General features: G+C 34.3%; 1 protein-coding gene across 3 annotated transcripts in view; it reads right to left on the reverse strand.

The window, feature by feature from the left end:
• Positions 1–20,410, reverse strand: part of LOC121371686 (cleavage and polyadenylation specificity factor subunit 2-like) — a 224,884-nt gene that overhangs the window by 180,913 nt on the left and 23,561 nt on the right. For all 3 annotated transcript variants that reach the window (XM_041497758.1, XM_041497760.1, XM_041497761.1), the window contains exon 9: positions 17,895–18,017. In XM_041497758.1, coding sequence (XP_041353692.1) covers positions 17,895–18,017 — 123 coding nt within the window. The remainder of the gene's footprint in view (positions 1–17,894; positions 18,018–20,410) is intronic.

Here is a 20,410-nt window from a genome sequence, read left to right on the forward strand (position 1 = left end):
TGGTTAGAGCTCGATCCCCCTCAGCCAATAGCCCCAACACCCAATAGATAATCATTTAGAAAAAAGGAACAGAAAAGGATAGACAGGATAGCATAAACATGTACCATAAATATACTTTGCTAAGCTTAAGGCAGTCATGGAGCTCTGCTTGGAATATGAAATAATCCATGAGCTTACTAAAGAGATAAAGCCTGTAATCCATCTCACCTCAGAGTAATACCGTAACCACCAAGCTTCACCCCCATCCCATTCCCTATGGATTTCAGTGTACATAATAAAAACAAACCAAACCATAAGTGCCCCTACTAGGCGGTTACGAGTTTGAAATCTTATGCAATTGGACACTGAATTCTATGTACAATGAAACCTCTCAAAACCAGATCCTCTGTAAACCGGAATTCCATCAAAGCCGGATGTTTTTCGCGGCTCCTTTTTAAATATATGTACAGAAGAGAACCTCTTTAAACTGGATACCTCTAAAAACCAGACTTTTTAACTGGTCCAGAGGGTGTCCAGTTTAGAGGAGTTTCACTATACTTTAATGAATTTTAGACAGCAGTTCTCTTACTATAACCTTTCTAAAAATTATAAAAATGTATCGATTAATTCCAAAGATTTTAGGGTACGTAATTTTACCCTTCATACCCTATGACAGAAACCCTTTATGGGGGGTGGGGGGAGGAGGCAAACAGCACCATAAGGAATATTTCTGGTGCATCTAAAATATTTTTATCCTATGCGTATTTGGTTTAACTACAAGTGCATTTCGCTCCAACAACTGAAACTGGAACATCACTGAGTTCCATACTAACCAAGGTACTACATGTATTTATACAAACAGGCCAAGCCAGCCAGATCATCAGACACAATGGGGCGCCACTGATGCACATTTAATCTTATTAAATAATATTGACAGAATTTTGCTCATAAGCTATTCAATCTGTCTATGGCCAGATAACGTTATTAAACAAGCTTAATGTGGAAATCCATTAAGAATTTTCAAGTTATTGCATCACCAATGAGCCAGTGAGAGAAATTAATTTACGTCATTAAACAAGAATGGATTTTGTTTGCAATCAAACATGACAGAAGCATTGCCCATACACTTGAATACATACAGAACAAATGGTCATTCATCAAGATCTACTAGAACTGAAACACCAGACAACTGCTAATAGACGGAAAGACACACAGACAGCCAGACAGACAAGAATGACGACAACAGTACCTCCCATTCTACTTTAACATGAAACAGTGGTCGAGGGACGTAAAAATATCCGAAAAGAGCAGCAAATACAATTATATTATCGGTGACAAGAAACAATTAGCTGGTCGGGTAATATTCACCATCAGTAGCTGGCTGATAAAGAAGTGAGCAGAGTCCAGCTCACTGGCAAAGATATGTAATTACTACAACGCATTAGGAATCACCATACACAGAGAAGGTCCTTCAGGAGGCAATGATGTATTGGATTTAAAGAGGAGAGATCACAGCCAGAGTCATTAGATTATCAGTGAAGAGGCAATTTATGACCCTCGATCACACTACAAATTGATATATTTGTTAAAATTGAATGAAGAAATCACTTGAGGCTCAAACAATGATTGTGCGCTGATTTCTGAAGGCTAAAGGGAAACTAAATCCAAGGGTATACAGGTTTTTACCAGTATTTGTTTCTGATGGCATCAAATGACAATAATAGAGCTGCGTTCATGAGATCCTAATTATGTTTTAATACTTACCAGTAACACAGAAGTATATACCATAAACATAAACCTGAAAGTGTGACTTTTCTACACCAGTGCAATAGGGAAAAGAAAATATTAACAAATGTGCCTTTTCTACACCACTGCAATAGAGAAAAGAAAATATTAACACATGTGCCTTTTCTATACCACTGCAATAGGGAAAAAGAAAATATTAACACATGTATCACTGAATGTATTAAAGCTTATCCATGACTGTCAATGTATGAGCTTATTTAAACTGTCTGACCAAGAAACAGCTAAATCAACAGTTTTGTTCATACTAGGTAAAGTGACTTTCAGAAAGTGTTATGGTTCATTTCAAGTTGCAAACCTGACACGCAAACAGAACAATGTTTTGTATGAAATAGTACTGTGCCTCCGTTCCTCTTTCTGTCTGCCTGTCTCTATTTCTGTTTGTCTGTCTCACTCTCTTTCTGTCTGTCTCTTTATCTGTGAGTGCGGGGTGGGGGCGGGGGTGGATGTATGTGTGTGTGGACGATAGAGGTAGGTTATGCAAAAGAAATCAATCTTATCTTCATTCATATTCCAATAAAAGCCATAATTTCTGTCTTAGCACTATTATTAGACATACCAGGGATTTATCCAGCATTGTTTGATATAGTCCCATGTCTGATGTGATTGTGACAATTAGTGCAAGTAAATCATAAGTGGGGTATTTTTTGAGGCCACTAAATGATGCAGTACACCATTATTAAATTAAGCTATTTTACAAGTTGTCAAAAGACGTATGTTAAAATATATATATGGGAATTTTTAGTATAGAAAGTGGGCATTTTGAGTGCTACTTGCTTTTTGGAAGGGGCCCACCTTCTGACTCACAGAACACCTGGATATATCACTGCATACATACAACGTACATACCAAGATACCACTTTAAATTCTGAGTAACAACAGGTATTTAAAAGACAATGCCCAGAATGCAATATTTGACAGTGCTCAAATGATTAGTTAATACCGGAGGCCACCAAATTACCAGGCTAGTTCTATCACATCACAGAAACATGGATCGCACCAACATCAAAGTTAAGCAACTAACAAGTAACTGGATAGGTCACTGTCAGGAAATAACAAGTTTTTTTATTTTATTTTCTACCTAATGCTATAGCAGGTACTATCCAGTTTAGGTAAAAGTGCACATAAAATACCGCTTAAAAGTACTTGGTACTTGAAACAGTCTACATGGAAGCAGTAGTTTTTATCTGGCACTAAAGCTGTATCCTAACTGGACACAAGCGACGCGAGCAATACCAACAATTATTTTAGAAATCATTGATTTCAATTGCCGTATCCTAACCGGATACGTGACTTATCTGTTGCGCTGGATGTGTGCGGTTAGGATACGGCGATTGAAATCAATGATTTCTAAAGTAATCGCTCGCATCCGGTTAGGATACAGCTTAACCCATCTTGGACTACTGAAAGTTGAATGACAGGCCCTAGATGGTACCGTATGCTTGAACCTTAGTTGGATGCAAGCAGGTGTACACTAATCAATTACATAGACTCTAGCCGGAGGTTTTAGAACTGTACATATTGTTTGGAAACAGACCTTCATGAATAAACACTGAAAGCATGCTTCTTGTTTACATGGCTATTTAATTAGCTCAATCTACCAGTTATCAGACAAATGCACATCATTAGCTGTCACTACATGTATGTGAAGTTCAGTTCCCAAGAATGAGACTAGACATAGCATATTAATTACTGCTAGAAACTGTATGTCAATCATTTAAAACAAAATGCAGCTTTCAGTACTGGCTTGTGAGGAAGATATTTTTATTTTTCTGTCCACTTATATATATGTTATATATAAAACCAACACCCCAAAAAACATCACACTTTTTGAAGTCAAATTGCTGAAACATTATACAAATATAGAACTAATTGTTGTTGTTTTAATCACCTGATATGTATACATGAGGAAGTGACTGTACTGAACGAAAATGATTTTTATTTATTTGATAATTGATTCAAGTTTGGAGTAAAATATTTACCCATTTATACATCAACATACTTTTAGCTTCACTTGCTACAGGCTCTCTTGACTACACATGTTATTGCACAAGCAAATATTAGGTAACTTTCAGTGTTCGAGATTAAAATTTTTGGGCAGTATCCCATTTGGATACTAACATTTCAAAATCTGGTATCCCACCTGAGAATTTAGTATCCCACTTAAATGAAATTCACAAATAACATCGTAACAAACTTGGACGACACTCTTCTCGTTCCCAGTCTATTACTACACCATACTCGAAATAGTGAAATTCGCAATCAAACGGAATCGCCAAAAAGATTTGCTGCATCTATTTTTGAGTAATACTGACATAAATTAATATTTAGCAGCAATCTATAAGTGTTTCAGACATTACTAATGATAAACTTACCTGTATCAATTTTCCGCAGATGTGGAATCAATATCTCAAATAAAATTTGAAGGGAGGAAACATCCATCAAAAACAATAGCAACTTAACGGTTCCTAGTCTATTGCTATGCCGATATTGCTCCAGTGTAGCATTGGACTGGGTACGAGCTCGAAAATACTGTTACTTAATAACTTCACCAGTAAATGACGATGTTCATTGTTTCAGCGAAATATAAAAACACAGGATTAAAACAACAACATATGGTATCCCTGTGGGATACTGGGTTATTGAAGTCTGGTATCCAAAATAAAATTCTGGTATCCCCGGGATATCGTTAATCTCGAACACTGAGTTTATTCTGCAGTCACTATATGTATTGGCAAGATACGATGACTAGACAAATTTCTATATTTTCGGTCACTGACCAAAAATATAGCTTTTGGAGACGGAACTACTTTTATCCTAGTTATGATCAACAAAAGAATGCTGACCATCCTTATAATGTAAACAAATGGTGTAACACTAAAATATAATAATAATAAAATAAAATATTAATAATAAATAATGTTAATAGTAACAAGATATAAGTTGAATACAAACATTTTATTTTGGTGTTTATTTTGATATTCTAGGTGACAAGGTTACAGGTGACAAGGCAATCAGTATACGTGGACCTACTACTCTGTAAAACAATAAAGTTGTGAAATAAAATGGTTCATTTCATGTATTTTTTCTTATGTAGGATTACAGGATAAATAAAATAACTGGTTATTGTCTTTAGATATCAGCTTTATCCTGTGAAGGTTAGAATGGCGAATGCCACAAGGCTTTGTAACCAGTTATTCTGTGCATAAATGGTTTGCAACCAAACTTAGTGTAGTCTAAGTGAAGGCAATGTCTGGTTGTTAATAAAACACAATCAGGTATCTCAGTATAAAGGGCTAATAACCAAACCGAGTGTAGACTTGGTGGTAGCAGCTGTCGTCTGAACAAGCAGATTCAGAATTATTCTTCCATCATTGGATTCTTTTCATTGTTTGTTAAAGTAAAATGTGTTTGAACAGTGAGATGCGCTGGTAACAAGTAAAGAAATACAGACTTTAATGTCAGTGAACTAAATTTGCAAACAATCATTATTTTCTCATTAAGAACAAGTGTCTGCTTGTATCAGTTATTATATGATTGTATTTTCCTGTTAAGAACACATGTTTGCTAGTATCAATTAAAATTTGTATTTTCCAATTAAGAATGCTTGGCTGCTACATGAACGTGTAGTATCAATTAAAATTTGATTGTATTTTCCTATTAAAGGTGCAGACCCTAGTTTCTGCCATTGAAAATGGACATTAAGTTTAGTTAATCTACAAACCTGCAACACATTTAGATAAGGTTATAACAGAAAGAAGCTGAAGGCTGTGATATTTAAATGGGGAAATGCTTGAGACTTGAGCTTGTCTTGATAACCATTACTTCTCAGACAAATGCATGTTTTCAGAATTATGAAAATTGCAATTTGGGGTATTACAAAAATCTGGATGATCAGAACCATTTCAGTTATACGAAAATGAATATTCTAGATAATAAAATGTAAATACTTCTAATTTAAAGTATCAAAAACAGCTTTAATAATAAAACATGTGTTTAAAAACTTGGGTCTGTCACTTTAAGAACACTTGGCTGCTACATGTAGTATCAATTAAAATTTGATTGTATTTTCCTATTAAGAACAAGTGTCTGCTTGTATCAATTAAAATTGTATTATATTTTCCTATTAAGAACATGTGTCTGCTTGTATCAATTAAAATTTGATTGTATTTTCCTGTTACCAACATGCATCTGCTAGTATCAATTAAACTTTAATAGTAGGTATGTCATAAATCTGTATTTGATAACATTTATTAAGACAAATTATGAAATATACAATTTTATTACCCATCTTTTAAACTCAATTATTTGGTACCAGCTAGTCGACAAACAAAAATAAAGGCTATTTTGTTTTACATTCTAACCTGAAGATCTTTTGTAAACATTTCTGAAAATCCTGAACAATATAATTAATTTTATATTAAAGAGACCTTTGATTCTCAAACTTTGCCACATACACTGTGTTAAAATCATCAAACAAACAATAATGCAATTTTACCAACTGGTAAAGGAAGTGATTTTTGGGGTACAACATTACTGTTTTTGTTATTGGGGGGATTTTTTTTACATGGGGTTAAAAGGTATATTACTTTTTAATTTTGCCCACTGGACTGAATTAACCAGCTTTTGCATGGTGCTAGATAAATCTGTCAATTTCTAAATACACCTGACACCATAAGTTATGTTTTACGACAATTGATGTTATTAACTCATGTTTGTTCTCAGAATTCTGTTGAATTAGATATTCCCCAAGTTGCCGTTTCACGTTGTATTAATTTTAAAACTATTTAAACAAATTAATATTTATTGTTATGTTGTTACATTTTTAAGTCATTGCATAATGTGGACTACTTTTTCCCTGCATATTATGAGTTTGTAGGTGAAGTTTTTATGAATCGTTCTAGAATAAAAACCATAGCTTACAAAATTAATGTTTTATTTCTGTAATTAAATGGACAAGATAAAAAATCAATCACTGTTGTGAGATGAAGATAAGGCCCTATCAACAGTGATTGATTCTATTAGCACATTACATGTACCTGACAAATGTAATCCATGGGTTTTAGTGGGTCTTATAAGCTCAAAAATCAAGTTTAAACACATTGTATATTTTGGCTGGAACCACCAATCACTTTGAATGTAATTACTGTGTCAAAATAAATTCTTTATACAATATCAGAACAAAGAGAAATGTCATGGTAATTGTTTCAATGTATGTAATAAGTGAATCACACGCCAATCATCAACAAGGGTTGTCTGCAATATTTTTGATGTACACACCCATAAGCCTGAGCACCAACTCATTTTGCTGTTATATATCAGTTTCCAAGTGAAAGGATAGTTCTTCCACAATTAGAAAATACTTTAAAAGACTGAGTCATTTTTATACTAGTCCACAAAAGCTCTAGAGGTCAGTTTACATGCAATTAACAAAGGAAGGAAGCTTGTTTTGTTTAACAACACCACTAAAGCACATTGGTTTATTGATCATTCACTATTGGATGTCAAACATTTGGCAATTTTGACAGTTTCAGAGGAAACACACATTTTTCCATTAGTAGTCGGCCAACGGGGATCAATCCCAGACTGACCATGTATCGGTGAACACTTTACCACTAAGCAACGCCCCGCCCCAAACAAAGGAAGAAGGAAGAAATGTATATTTAACGATGTATTCAATGCATTGCAATTATGGTTACGGTATATGGCATCAGACATATGGTTAAGTACCACACATAATGAGAGGAAACCTACTATGAACTACTTCTTTCATTAGCAGCAATGGATCTTTTATATGCATCATCCTACAGGCAGGATAGTACATACCACAGCCTTTTTTACACCAGTTGTGGAATGAAGGCCTACCGACTATTAACAAAGAATTTTTTAGTTTTTTTGTGTGAATTTTTCAATAAATATTTATTTCGAAAAACAAAGTAAAAAATAATGGCATTGCTAATTCTAATGTAGCTTCTTTTACTTGATGCCAAGGATTAATGACAATAATATGCAAAAGGTTACCCTCCTCACATGAGGAGTGATTAACCCTGTGTACCCAATGACCAACACTTGCTTACCAGGTATAAACAAATATCATATGAAACGTGGTAGATGATTCTGCCCAGTCCCTAGGGTGATAATTAAGACAGACAATGTGCTTTGTCATATACTCTAAATCATGTTGCACCAAAATCACTTTTTTCTCAAAATGATGTAAATGAATATACAGTGAAACCCCACTATTAAGACCACCTATGGGACTTAATAAATATGGTCTTATTAGCGGGGTGGTCTTATTAGTGGGTTACTATCATTTTAAGTTGATTCCAAATTATATACAATTATACCATAAGAAATAGATTGCAAATATCATTTATTTGAACTATTTACAGTGAGCACTAAAATAGAATTAAGAACTAAAGTCAATATGAATTTATAAATACTGAATATTAGTTGAATTATATGAAAAACGTGTCTGTTGTCTATTGTTGAATTTGACATTTCTAATAACAATGTTGCATATAAAATTTTATCATATAATATCTTATATTTCCAGTATAATCAAAGTATGTGATATTTTTCAGATCACATACTTTAAGAATTTGATAACATTGCAAATTAGATGTAAATTAATCGAGGTCATAGCACTAGGTTTATTGACATTTAAGCAAACGTACTTGGGTGACACTCCATAATTGACGTATGCATTAATAGTCCTCAAATAAAACCATTTCAATAGCAACTTTACACTGAAAGCTCAGTGTTCAGAAAACAAAAAACGTTAAGCATTTGTTTATTTTGATGTAAGCACATCCAAAATGACGTCATTCAAGTTTGACATCATTTCCATTCAAAAACGACACTGCATCACATATTCTTACATTATTTGAATATCTATTAATGGTGGACTGGAATTAAAGTTGCGTGTACAGTTTACAAAAACATGTTGCATTAAAGGCACTCAGTCACGGATTTAGTGGACCGTATTTCTCTAAATATGGATTATAAATGAAAATTACATTCATTTGGAATACCAAACCTCATTATAGTATCATCTCAAACATTTTAATTTTACCACGATCCATGTTTCATGACATGCTTCATTTTTAAAATTTGGAACTCTTTTTGTGACAAGTCATAAAATGTATGGCAAAACCGACTCGTAGTGATGACGCTATATATATGACAGTCGTATAATGTATCCTTGAATTTTATATAAACGACTGCCGTGTACAGACTTGGAGTAGTTGGAGCAATATTCCAATTAACAATTAGATCACCCTGTCTTGTTGGGATGACGGTGAATGTGTATCTTCAACTAAACAATAATATACATATGGTCGAGGCAACTTCAGAGTAATAAATGTTCTGGGTCGGGCAGTAAAAAGTAATTGCAGTTATGCTCTTCTTAATAAGTTACATAATTTGCATAGTCAGTGTGTTTCTTTCTAAATGTATTTAATTAACATGACACTGTAATCGGAATATGTGCAGGCTTGTAGGTCACTTGACTGACTGCAGTATGAAAACAACCAATCAGCGAGTTACATTGTTCATTAATATTAACTAGGTGACAAGGTTTTCTGGAAACTAAAAGTACGAGTATCCTTTTTATCCTCCACAGATTAAATTCACATCATTACTCTTTGACTGTACTACCTTGTCATTTGTTAACAATAAGCAAAACAAAGAAACCATAGGACTACCTTTACTGGTCGTAATCTGTAATAGTGGGGTGGTCTTAATACTGGGGTAGTTTCACCTATAAATAAGGAACTATTTAAGAAAGTGGTCTTAATAGCGGGTGGTCATTAGTTGGGGTTTCACTGTATTGTGTTTTAGAAATATATATACAGCAAAACCTCACAAAACAGGACCCTCTGTAAACCGGAATTCCATCTAAACCGGATGTTTTCCATGGTCCTTTTTTAAATATCAATGCAGAAGAGAACCTCTCTAAACTGGATATCTCTTAAAAGTAGACTTTTTACTTGATTTGAGGGTGTCCGGTTTAGAGGAGTTTCACTGTATATGTATATATTAGGAACCTGTCAATTTATACTGTATATGCAGTGCTCAATTTTAAAGATTTTGGTTGCTTGCCCAGAGGGCAAGTATGGGTTCACATTGAGGTTGTCCCTCCAAAAATTTGGTTGCCCTGATTTCATCCGTGTTTTGAAACTAGAGTTATATTTATTTTCCAATAAAACAGCAACCAACATGTTTGGAATTAATATGCTGTCAATGTAAAATGTAATATGTACTGTCTGACAATAAAATACATTACTTTTTAATAATGTTTTTAAATGTTTGTAGTTATACACATGTACACATAGGGCCTAATTGCTTAAGATTGTTGTGATTTGGCGACACATCAGCTATTTTCTAATCGAATGCACTCTATGTTCCAATCGAATGCACTGGAATGTTTATTATTCGGAATACTTCAGCTGATTACGATTTTTCCTGATGTCCCACGGAATCGGCCGAGGAGTTCCGAGTGGCAAACAAACCCACGTGATTTTGACTGATGCTTTAGTAGGGTGGGATGATTTTCCGTTTCAGATTTTGCCACATTCCATTTAAGATTTTTGCAAATTCCGTGTTTTTTTTTTTTCTTTTTGTGTGTTAATTAGTGTCATTATTACAAACTATATCCATTTGTGTTTTATTGTTCCAGCTCTGAGCTTGTTGGCTATTGCTATTTTCTAAATACCTGTAAACATTTTTGTTAACACAAACTTAAAAAAACGAAGAAGTTAAGTAATGTTTACTTGCCACTAATAAAGACTAAAAAAGTGATGTACCATGTTTTCTGGCCTATTACACGCATTGGTGTATAAACCGCACCACTTGGTTTTAGACAAAGTTTCGACCTTCGTCCGTACATAAGCCGCAGTTAAAACAAAGTTACAAACTTAATTACTGTTAATTATTGTTTGTATTTAATAATAATAAAGAGATCCATTCTCCCTTAAATTCAAACAATACATAATTGTTGATTGTGTGGCTTTCAGTTTCATTTCATTTAATGGATTATGGTTAAGATTCATAAACAAAACACACATTTGACAAACCCCGCTATTTTCATGAAAATATTAACAAGAACTTGGTAATGCATTGTTTGTAATCTTACATTAGTTGCCAAAAAAAAAAAAAAAAAAAAAAAATACATGATAACATTTTATTTGGTCCAGTATGATTACAAAACGTGAAAAAAAAAAAAAGAAGCGCACAAGTAAGAATTACTAGCACCCACTCGATTACACATGTATGTTTCTATGTAACCTAACTAGTGTGCCGTGTACACAAATTACATATTCAAACGTGGTTGGGTCAAGCTGGATATAGGCCAGCGATAGTGAACCGACACTAAGCACTGTTCTGTCGATAGTTTACAGTTTCGACATTGTTTTATAACTTTTAAATGAAGGCCTTTAAAAAAAAAAAAGTTTAGAATTATGTATTCATAGCCAGTTTAAGGATTCGCGGGACCAATAACACAAATAACAGCGTGGCCCAATTCCCAAGATATATATTTTTCAACCCCTTCGGGGAGAGGGGATAAATTACCTGGGGAAAATAAATGTACACAATTACTCACCGCGGACCCCCTGAAGTGCAGGCCGTAGCACGTGCTACATGTGCTACTAGAATAAACCAGTCAGAAGAAAAGTAAAATGCTATTTTTGTGTGCAATTTAGAAAACAATCGGTTCAGAAATAAATAACTTGTAGTAAATTCCATAGCATGAAAAAAGGTGTTCCCTGTGGGACGGACTATAAATGTGAATTGCTTCCGTACAGACATTTTAACGAATATGCCCAAAGTTTTACGAAATTATGTTTTCCAATGAAAGCGTTGTGTAAATCGGTTATGCTTACGAATCGTAATAAGTATTATTAAAAAATATTGAAATTGAACATACTAGAAATCTTGTTATATAATCAACATTCTAAAATTGTATTAGTTCATGTTTATTTTTATATTTCAAATTAAATTTTACTGTGTAAAGTGACACGGGTAAACAGTCAACATGCTTTGTTACAAGCTTACAGCGTAACTTCCGAGAATGAACGGTTCTGGAAGTGTTTAGGCATACTAAAGTTGGCATACAAAAACACTATATGCTTATATTATTAATATTGAATCTTAAAACTACCAAAAAGATTTATAATGGTTCTTGAACCAGAAATACAACTTTTGAAGGTTATTTTTTTTTTAAATCGCGAATTCCATTTCAGTTACTAAATTCCGCGATTCCGTCTGTGTTTTTCGTGATCGCGGAAAATCATCCCCTCTACTTTAGATAACGACAGTTTAAAAGCGATAGTGGGCAAGGAAACTGCACATTATTATGTGACACAACTCGCCTTTTGGTGTTTAAAAAAAGGTCAGTCGTCCGACGGGCAACTAGTATCACAGAATTAAGTTGCCCAACTGAATATTAGGTCGTCACAGACGACCGGACGACCGTAAAAATTGAGCGCTGTATATGTATATGTATATATTAGGAACCTGTCAGTTTATACTGTATATGTATATGTATATATTAGGAACCTGTCAATTTATACTGATCACGTTTTTAATAATTACCGGGTAGTGGCAAACAGGGTTGCAACAAGTTTACAAATTACATAACACAATGATAACTTCAAACATGATAATTAATTCAAATACAAATACATAATTATTCATGATGATCAAAGTTAAAAGAGATCACTAATTCTACTGAAATCCATCAACGAATACTGCTTATTTGTAGTGCAGTACTTGTGGAGTCTGTGGGTGATCTATTTATAGAATTTACTACAAGAGATAATCACTGTTATTCAGTCCAAAACAAATTCCCGTCTGTAATCAAGCCTAATCAAAATCATGTAAGTGACAAACAATGAATTCTGACTAAGAATGACAATGGAAAATCAATACACGTAAACATTAGAAATGCCACAATCACTCAATTGCTCTTTAGTGCTTATCAGATGCTGCGGTAATTGACATGCTTTATTGTCCCACCGGTGTGTCATGTGACTTTAGTACCCACAATATCCCATACATCATCTCTAATCAAACTATAGCCCTATAAATGATGATATCTTTTCACTTTCAAGAGCCACACTTGTACATGTACACTGTAGTGATAAACCTAGAACAGAGAAAACTTATAGATAACGTTTGTAAAGTACACTGTCCACAATGGTAATATTATTTATTGTCTTTAGCATTCATTTGTAAAATTGTCAAATACAATCTGAAGTTAGATTTTGTAAATACAGCATATGTGATAACATGCTTGACACGGAAGTGTGATATGTATTTTACATAGTTGACAATTCTAGAAACTGGCATCTGAAATCAGTGCACTTGTTAAACTTTTCTGCACGAATGATTCCAGATTATTATATCATTGAAGTGGTTACAGACTCACTGAGGCAGAAAGCTGGTTTAATATTCAAGTTTCGTTTTGAGACTCATTATATCTTGCAGAGTGGAAAGATAGTTAACTGTACAGCAGTGCAATCACACAGTTTAATAACCCAAACATTACTGTCAGTCCAACATTAGCCTTTTCTAGGTGAATGATTTTTTCCAAATAACTGAGAACTGTATGGCATTGTCTACAAAAATAGAAGTTTGTGCCAAAATCCAAAAAAAGGACATAATTTGCTTAACCTGTCGAACTGGTGAAAATTACCAGGCTTACTTTTTCCAGATGCAATTTCTTCTATTTTTATTCTTTCTCATTTCCAGTATCACACACGTTAAAAAAATAAAGAAGGAAAAAAAATAGAAAAATAAAAAAGGAAAGAAAACTAAATGTGTCGATCAGTCCACTACAATTTTATACATGTAGGTTAAATAAATCAGATTTCTTTATGGGTGGCCACATCAACAATACTGACCCAGTTTACCAAAATAAATTAAGTAAGAAGCACAATTGTTGGAACCTAATCCATTATATTTATAAGAAGAGCAAATATTAAAGTTGTGATGGATGGACTACATCAGTCACTGTTGACCAAAGGATTCCGGATGCAAAACATCGTAAAGAAATCTATTCTGCCACAAATTGTACTTTTCATAAAAAAAAAGAGCAGGGAAGCAATGTAAACATCATATTTTGAAACTGCATACAAATGGATTTTCAATATTAATAGTAAACAACTGTTTTTACAAATCTTTCATCACCAAACATGAAAATGTGTTACCTGTCAAATCCAACATAAAAAACATGTTTGAAAACATATTTACAATAACTACTGCAAATAAAACCGAGAAATCTGACATCCTTCACCAAACATGAATATTTGTTACCCGTGAAATCCTGTATCACAAAAAACATCTTCTAGTAATTATACATTTTTACAATAGAACACTATACAATACAAATAAAATCAAGAATTAAAATACCCTTCAACAAATGTATATGTGTTAATTGTCAAGTAATATCATAATCACAAATAGTTAGAAACATAGCTTTCACTTTAAAGTTATTATTGCAATGCATAATTTTTTTAAAAAACAACAACAAATTTCCAGATAATAAAACTGAAATGCAATGAAAACGAATAGGACAGTGTGTGTTTTACACAAAGGGAAGGAGGAGAGAGAGAGCGAGTGAGTGAGTGAGTGAGTGAGTGAGTGAGAGAGAGAGAGAGAGAGAGAGAGAGAGAGAGAGAGAGAGAGAGAGAGAGAGAGAGAGAAAATGCATGTGTGTGTGTGTGTGTGTGTGTGTGTGTGTGCGTGCGTGCATGTGCGTTTGTATTTGTGAACAAGCGTTTGTGTGTAAATTCAATTCCACATTTTAAAACTAATTGTATCAAAATTAACCTGATTTTTACTGGGTGAGTTACAAGACCATTCAAAAATCTTCCCTTACATGAAGTGACAAAACTAGCAACATAAAAACAAGACATGAGAGTAACTGGGCCCAACTGACTGGAAATGCATTAGTCACATGATAGGACCTGTCATTCAGAGTTGTTTGTAACAAAAATCCATAAATGAGCCAAGACATGAGAAACCCTATACTTTAACAAGTTTCAATTTTAGAGGCTTCCAAATGACTTACAGCTTGAATAAGAAAGTATATATAAATCCGGGTAATAAATGCTTTTACGTCTACCGCAAGCTAGTCGATTTTTCATTGGCCAAGATACGTTTTAAATTTTAGGTCAATGTACTTTAACAACCAACAAGCCTATGACAAGATCAGGATTTTCTGCGCACCTACATAAGCTGTTGGGGTTCTTGCACACAATGACAAACAGGGAATATGATAATGGAGGCAAGGAAAATCAATATTTCAAGCATGTGTATATTTATATCCATTATTAACACATTATTCTGTGCCTCCTGATGATCATATTACTTTTTGTTTATTTCTTTTGAACATCTAGCTGCTCATCTTTTTGTATATATATATATATATACTTATGAATATATACTCTTCAAAAAAAGAAACTTGACATTGGTAAAAATAATGCTATCGGATTAATTTTACACAATCAAAGACATCGTAATGACAATCAAGTAAGTGAGCGAATGGTGATGCAAAAACACTATAAAACACATTCAATTCGCATAAATCTAGCCATAGTCAACGTTGGTACTGAAACGCAAAAGTGCAATCCTCAGAGAAGCATGTGCATCATGAAGTTCTGTAACTTTGCATGCTGAACCCTCCGTTGGTAGGGCATAAAAGGCAGTGATTCAAACAGACTGCATAACAACACTGTAGGTAACACAATAATGCCAAGATTGATGTCAGCTCGACGCAATAATGCCATTGAGAGACTGCAAACAGGGGCAACTCAACAAGCTGTGGCAAGGCACTTTGGCATCTCCAGACAGACGATCTCTGCTTTATGGGCACAGTACAACATCACTCAAAGTGTTAATGACAGGCCAAGGTCAAGATCGATACATACAGGTGTGTCATCTTCGAAATCGAACCACAACAGCAACAACCACAACGACACAAATCCCTTGACTACGTAGAATTTCTGACCAGACAGTTCGTAATTGGCTGAGGGAAGCAGGAATTTTCCCTAGAAGACCAGTGCGACTAACGTTTTGACCCCACGTCACTTAGTGGCCCCACGTCACTTAACGGAGCGCCTGCAGTCATGCCAGCAGAGGGTGACATGGATACTTGCCAGGTGGAGGACTGTTTTGTTCTCAGATGAGTCTTGTTTTCTCCTGTGATGTGCTAATGGACGCACACGTGTCCATAGACGTTGAAGGGAACGTTATGCTCCAAACTGCATGTAACAAGTCGACCGTTTTGGTGTTGACAGTGTCATGGTGTGGGCAGGAATCCATCATGGTGGTAGGACAGCTCTTGTGCATGTGGCAAATACACTGATGGGCATGAGTTGACTTGACTATTTAAATTTATTGTTAGATATTACAGGGCACCTTACAGTGAGTAAAACACTCACCTATGCAAGTGAAATTCTGCTATTGCAATTTAAATTTGCAAAACACATGCCTTTTGGCAAGTAGATTATTTTGTCAGAATCAAGCTATCACTGTAGCACATTTTAGTTTACTGTATCAGTCAGACAGCCCATATATTGACAATCGAAACTGTAAACATACACTTCCTTGTTTTGCACTGTGTTTGTGATTCATGGCGCACAGCTTAAGTCAGTCGAAGTATTCCGATATCACACTCGGGGCTCTTGGCCCATTTGATGATCGAGGTGTTCTGAATGCTTTATTAACCACGATCGGGGTCTCACAAAGCCGTAGACCAATCACTCCGTAGTCAGTTTAGGGCGGCATGTAGCCCAGTGGTAAAGCTTGATGCCACTGATGGCAATTCTGACCCTGCCTAAAGCAATTTTTTAAAAAGTGTTATATATTGGCAGATGATGTACATGGGCTGTGTACATTTTGCCATTGTTAAGTAGTTAACTGATGGCATAAATGCCAGCAGTGACTCTTCTGACCTACAGCAATTTATAGCTCACCGATGACAATTGCTGTCGGTGCCGTCATTAAGTTCGTGCCCTGGTCACGTCATTGTTAAGATTATCGGCAGTTATCTTTATGATATCTACCATAACAATATTGTTACGGCACACATGCTGTCCCTAGTGTATAAGAATACTGAAATTTGTGTTTTGTGAAGACTGCATCACCAATGTTGCCATCAATAAAAGACAAAATGAGATAAAATAAAATACAAAGTTGTTAGATTTGTGTTGTTTTATTCCATAATAAAGGGTAAAAATTGATATGGAAGACCTAATAAATTACCTCATTAATAGCGATCAACATTGATTGTATAGTAAATAGGAGTGCATATATAACACTTAGTCAGTTATAGATAATAAATAAATTATTACATAAGTACAAATGCCACATGAAATTATGAAACCTATTTGAGAATCATATTATTTCAAAACACATTCTACATGGCTCTGACGTTCGTGTACCAATCTATATTAAATAGGGGTTGAAATTAGCTGAAATTGCTGTCAGACATTCTGTCAGGCAAGCTACAAATTTTGTTGGACTGAATCAAAACCTGCCAAACCATATATGATCATAAAGTATAAACGCAAAATAATTGCTGATGCAACAGGACGGTAGGTGAAAAGATCTTCCTGGCCTGTGCTGATATGACCAGCTGAAATCAGATGGGACAGCTGTATTTCGAACAATGATACACATCTATAGGAAAATTCCGTCTAACATGCATGAATGTCTCATACATGTGTAGCGTATGTATATTTTTAACAACACATTAAAAAAAAAAATTATCTGTTGTTATGTTGTGTGCTATTAACAAGAATTCTGTAATTAAATTTGATGTTAACGATGTTAATTAATGTAGTGTGTTTCACATGGGACAAAACGGTGACCATTGCTTGAACTTGTTCACAACACAACCTACATGGATTACAGCAGCAGAATCATTCAAGCCACAACCTGGCACGACGTCACAGGCTTCAAAAATGTACTTGTGTACCACACATTATCTGGCCTAATCAATTTGACTCTCTGGAAAAATAATATGCACTTCACTTGCAATGCTCAAAATGAGCTGGCGTTTCAGTGCTTGCTATAAGACAGCTCAAATGTGTTGATCTCCCTACCTTAGGCTCCGGTACCCGGGACAGCTCGGCCAAGTTGTGACACAGCTTCACGTGTTTGAACTGAAAGGGGTTGTTACGGTTCTCTTCGAAGGAACGCATTATCTTGTCACTCATCCATTCCACCTAAAAAACAGTATTCAGAGAGTTCACTATGTTTCAAAGTAGAGCTAGTATTCAGTGTTCACTATGTTTCAAAGTAGAGACAGTATTCAGTATGTTTTAGAGACAGTATTTAGTGTTCACTATGTTTCATAGTAGAGACTATTCAGTGTTCAGTATGTTTTGAAGTAGAGACAGTATTCAGTATTCATTATGTTTCAAAGTAGAGACAGTATTCAGTATTCTTTATGTTTTAGAGACAGTATTTAGTGTTCACTATGTTTCAATTTAGAGACAGTATTCAGTGTTTACTATGCTTTAGAAACAGTATTCAGTGTTCATTATGTTTCAAAGAAGAGACAAGTGTTCACTGTGTCAAAGTAGAGACAGTATTCAGTGTTCACTATGTTTCAAAGTAGAGACAGTATTCAGTGTTCCCTATGTTTCAAAGTAGAGACAGTATTCAGTGTTCATTATGTTTTAGACAGTATTCAGTGTTCACTATGTTTCGAAGTAAAGATAGTGTTCAGTGTTCACTGTTTCAAAGTAGATACAGTATTCAGTGTTCACTATGTTTTGGAAACAGCATTCAGTGTTCATTATGTTTCAAAGTAAAGCTAGTATTCAGTGTTCACTGTTTCAAAGTAGAGACTGTATTCGGTATTCAGTATGTTTTAGAGACAGTATTTAATGTTCACTATGTTTCAAAGTAGAGACAGTATTCGGTGTTCAGTATGTTTCAAAGTAGAGACAATATTCAGTATTCATTATGTTTCAAAGTAGAGACAGTATTCAGTGTTCAGTATGTTTCAAAGTAGAGACAATATTCAGTATTCATTATGTTTCAAAGTAGAGACAGCATTCAGTGTTCAGTATGTTTCAAAGTAGAGAAAGTATTCAGTATGTTTTAAAGACATTATTTAGTGTTCACTATGTTTCAAAGTAGAGACTATTTAGTGTTCAGTATGTTTTGAAGTAGAGACTGTATTCGGTATTCAGTATGTTTTAGAGACAGTATTTAATGTTCACTATGTTTCAAAGTAGAGACAGTATTCGGTGTTCAGTATGTTTTAGAGACAATATTCAGTATTCATTATGTTTCAAAGTAGAAACAGTATTCAGTATGTTTTAGAGACAGTATTCAGTGTTCATTATGTTTTAAAGTAGAGACAGTATTCAGTATGTTTCAGACAGTATTTGGTGTTCACTATGTTTCAAAGTAGAGACAGTATTCAGTGTCCAGTATGTTTTAGACAGTATTCAGTATTCATTGTTTCAAAGTAGAGACAGTATTCAGTGTTCAGTATGTTTTAGAGGCTGTATTCAGTGTTCAGTATGTTTTAGAGACAATATTCAGTGTTCATTATATTTCAAAGTAGAGACAGTATTCAGTGTTCATTATGTTTTAGAGACAGTATTCAGTGTTCATTATGTTTTAGAGACAGTATTCAGTGTTCATTATGTTTTAGAGACAGTATTTAGTGTTCACTATGTTTTAAAGTAGAGACAGTATTCGGTGTTCATTATGTTTTAGAGACAGTATTCAGTGTTCACTATGTTTCAAAGTAGAGACAGTATTGGGTGTTCAGTATGTTTTAGAGACAGTATTTAGTGTTCACTATGTTTCAATTTAGAAACAGTATTCAGTGTTCACTATGCTTTAGAAACAGTATTCAGTATTCATTGTTTCAAAGTTGAGACAGTATTCAGTGTTCACTATGTTTTAGAGACAATATTCAGTGTTCATTATATTTCAAAGTAGAGACAGTATTCAGTGTTCATTATGTTTTAGAGACAGTATTTAGTGTTCAGTATGTTTCAAAGTAGAGACAGTATTCAGTGTTCATTATGTTTCAGACAGTAGAGACAGTATCTTTCGAAGTAGTGTTCAGTGTTCACTGTTTCAAAGTAGAGACAGTATTCAGTGTTCACTATGTTTTGGAGACAGTATTCAGTGTTCATTATGTTTCAAAGTAGAGACAGTATTCAGTTCACTGTTTTACTATGTATTCAAGTATGTTTTAGAGAGAGTATTTAATGTTCAGTATGTTTCAAAGTAGAGACAGTATTCGGTGTTCACTATGTTTCAAAGTAGAGACAGTATTCAGTGTTCAGTATGTTTCAAAGTAGAGACAGTATTCAGTGTTCATATGTTTCAAAGTAGAGACAGTATTCAGTATTCATTATGTTTCTAAGTAGAGACAGTATTCAGTGTTCATTATGTTTCAAAGTAGAGACAGTATTCAGTGTTCATTATGTTTCACTATGTTTCAGAGACAGTATTTAGTGTTCAATATGTTTTAGAGACAGTATTCAGTATTCATTATGTTTTAGAGACAGTATTTAGTGTTCACTATGTTTCAAAGTAGAGACAGTATTCGGTGTTCAGTATGTTTTAGAGACAGTATTCAGTGTTC

The sequence above is a fragment of the Gigantopelta aegis genome, chromosome 4, assembly GCF_016097555.1.
Source record: "Gigantopelta aegis isolate Gae_Host chromosome 4, Gae_host_genome, whole genome shotgun sequence".
In the NCBI taxonomy this organism is placed as follows: domain Eukaryota; kingdom Metazoa; phylum Mollusca; class Gastropoda; order Neomphalida; family Peltospiridae; genus Gigantopelta; species Gigantopelta aegis.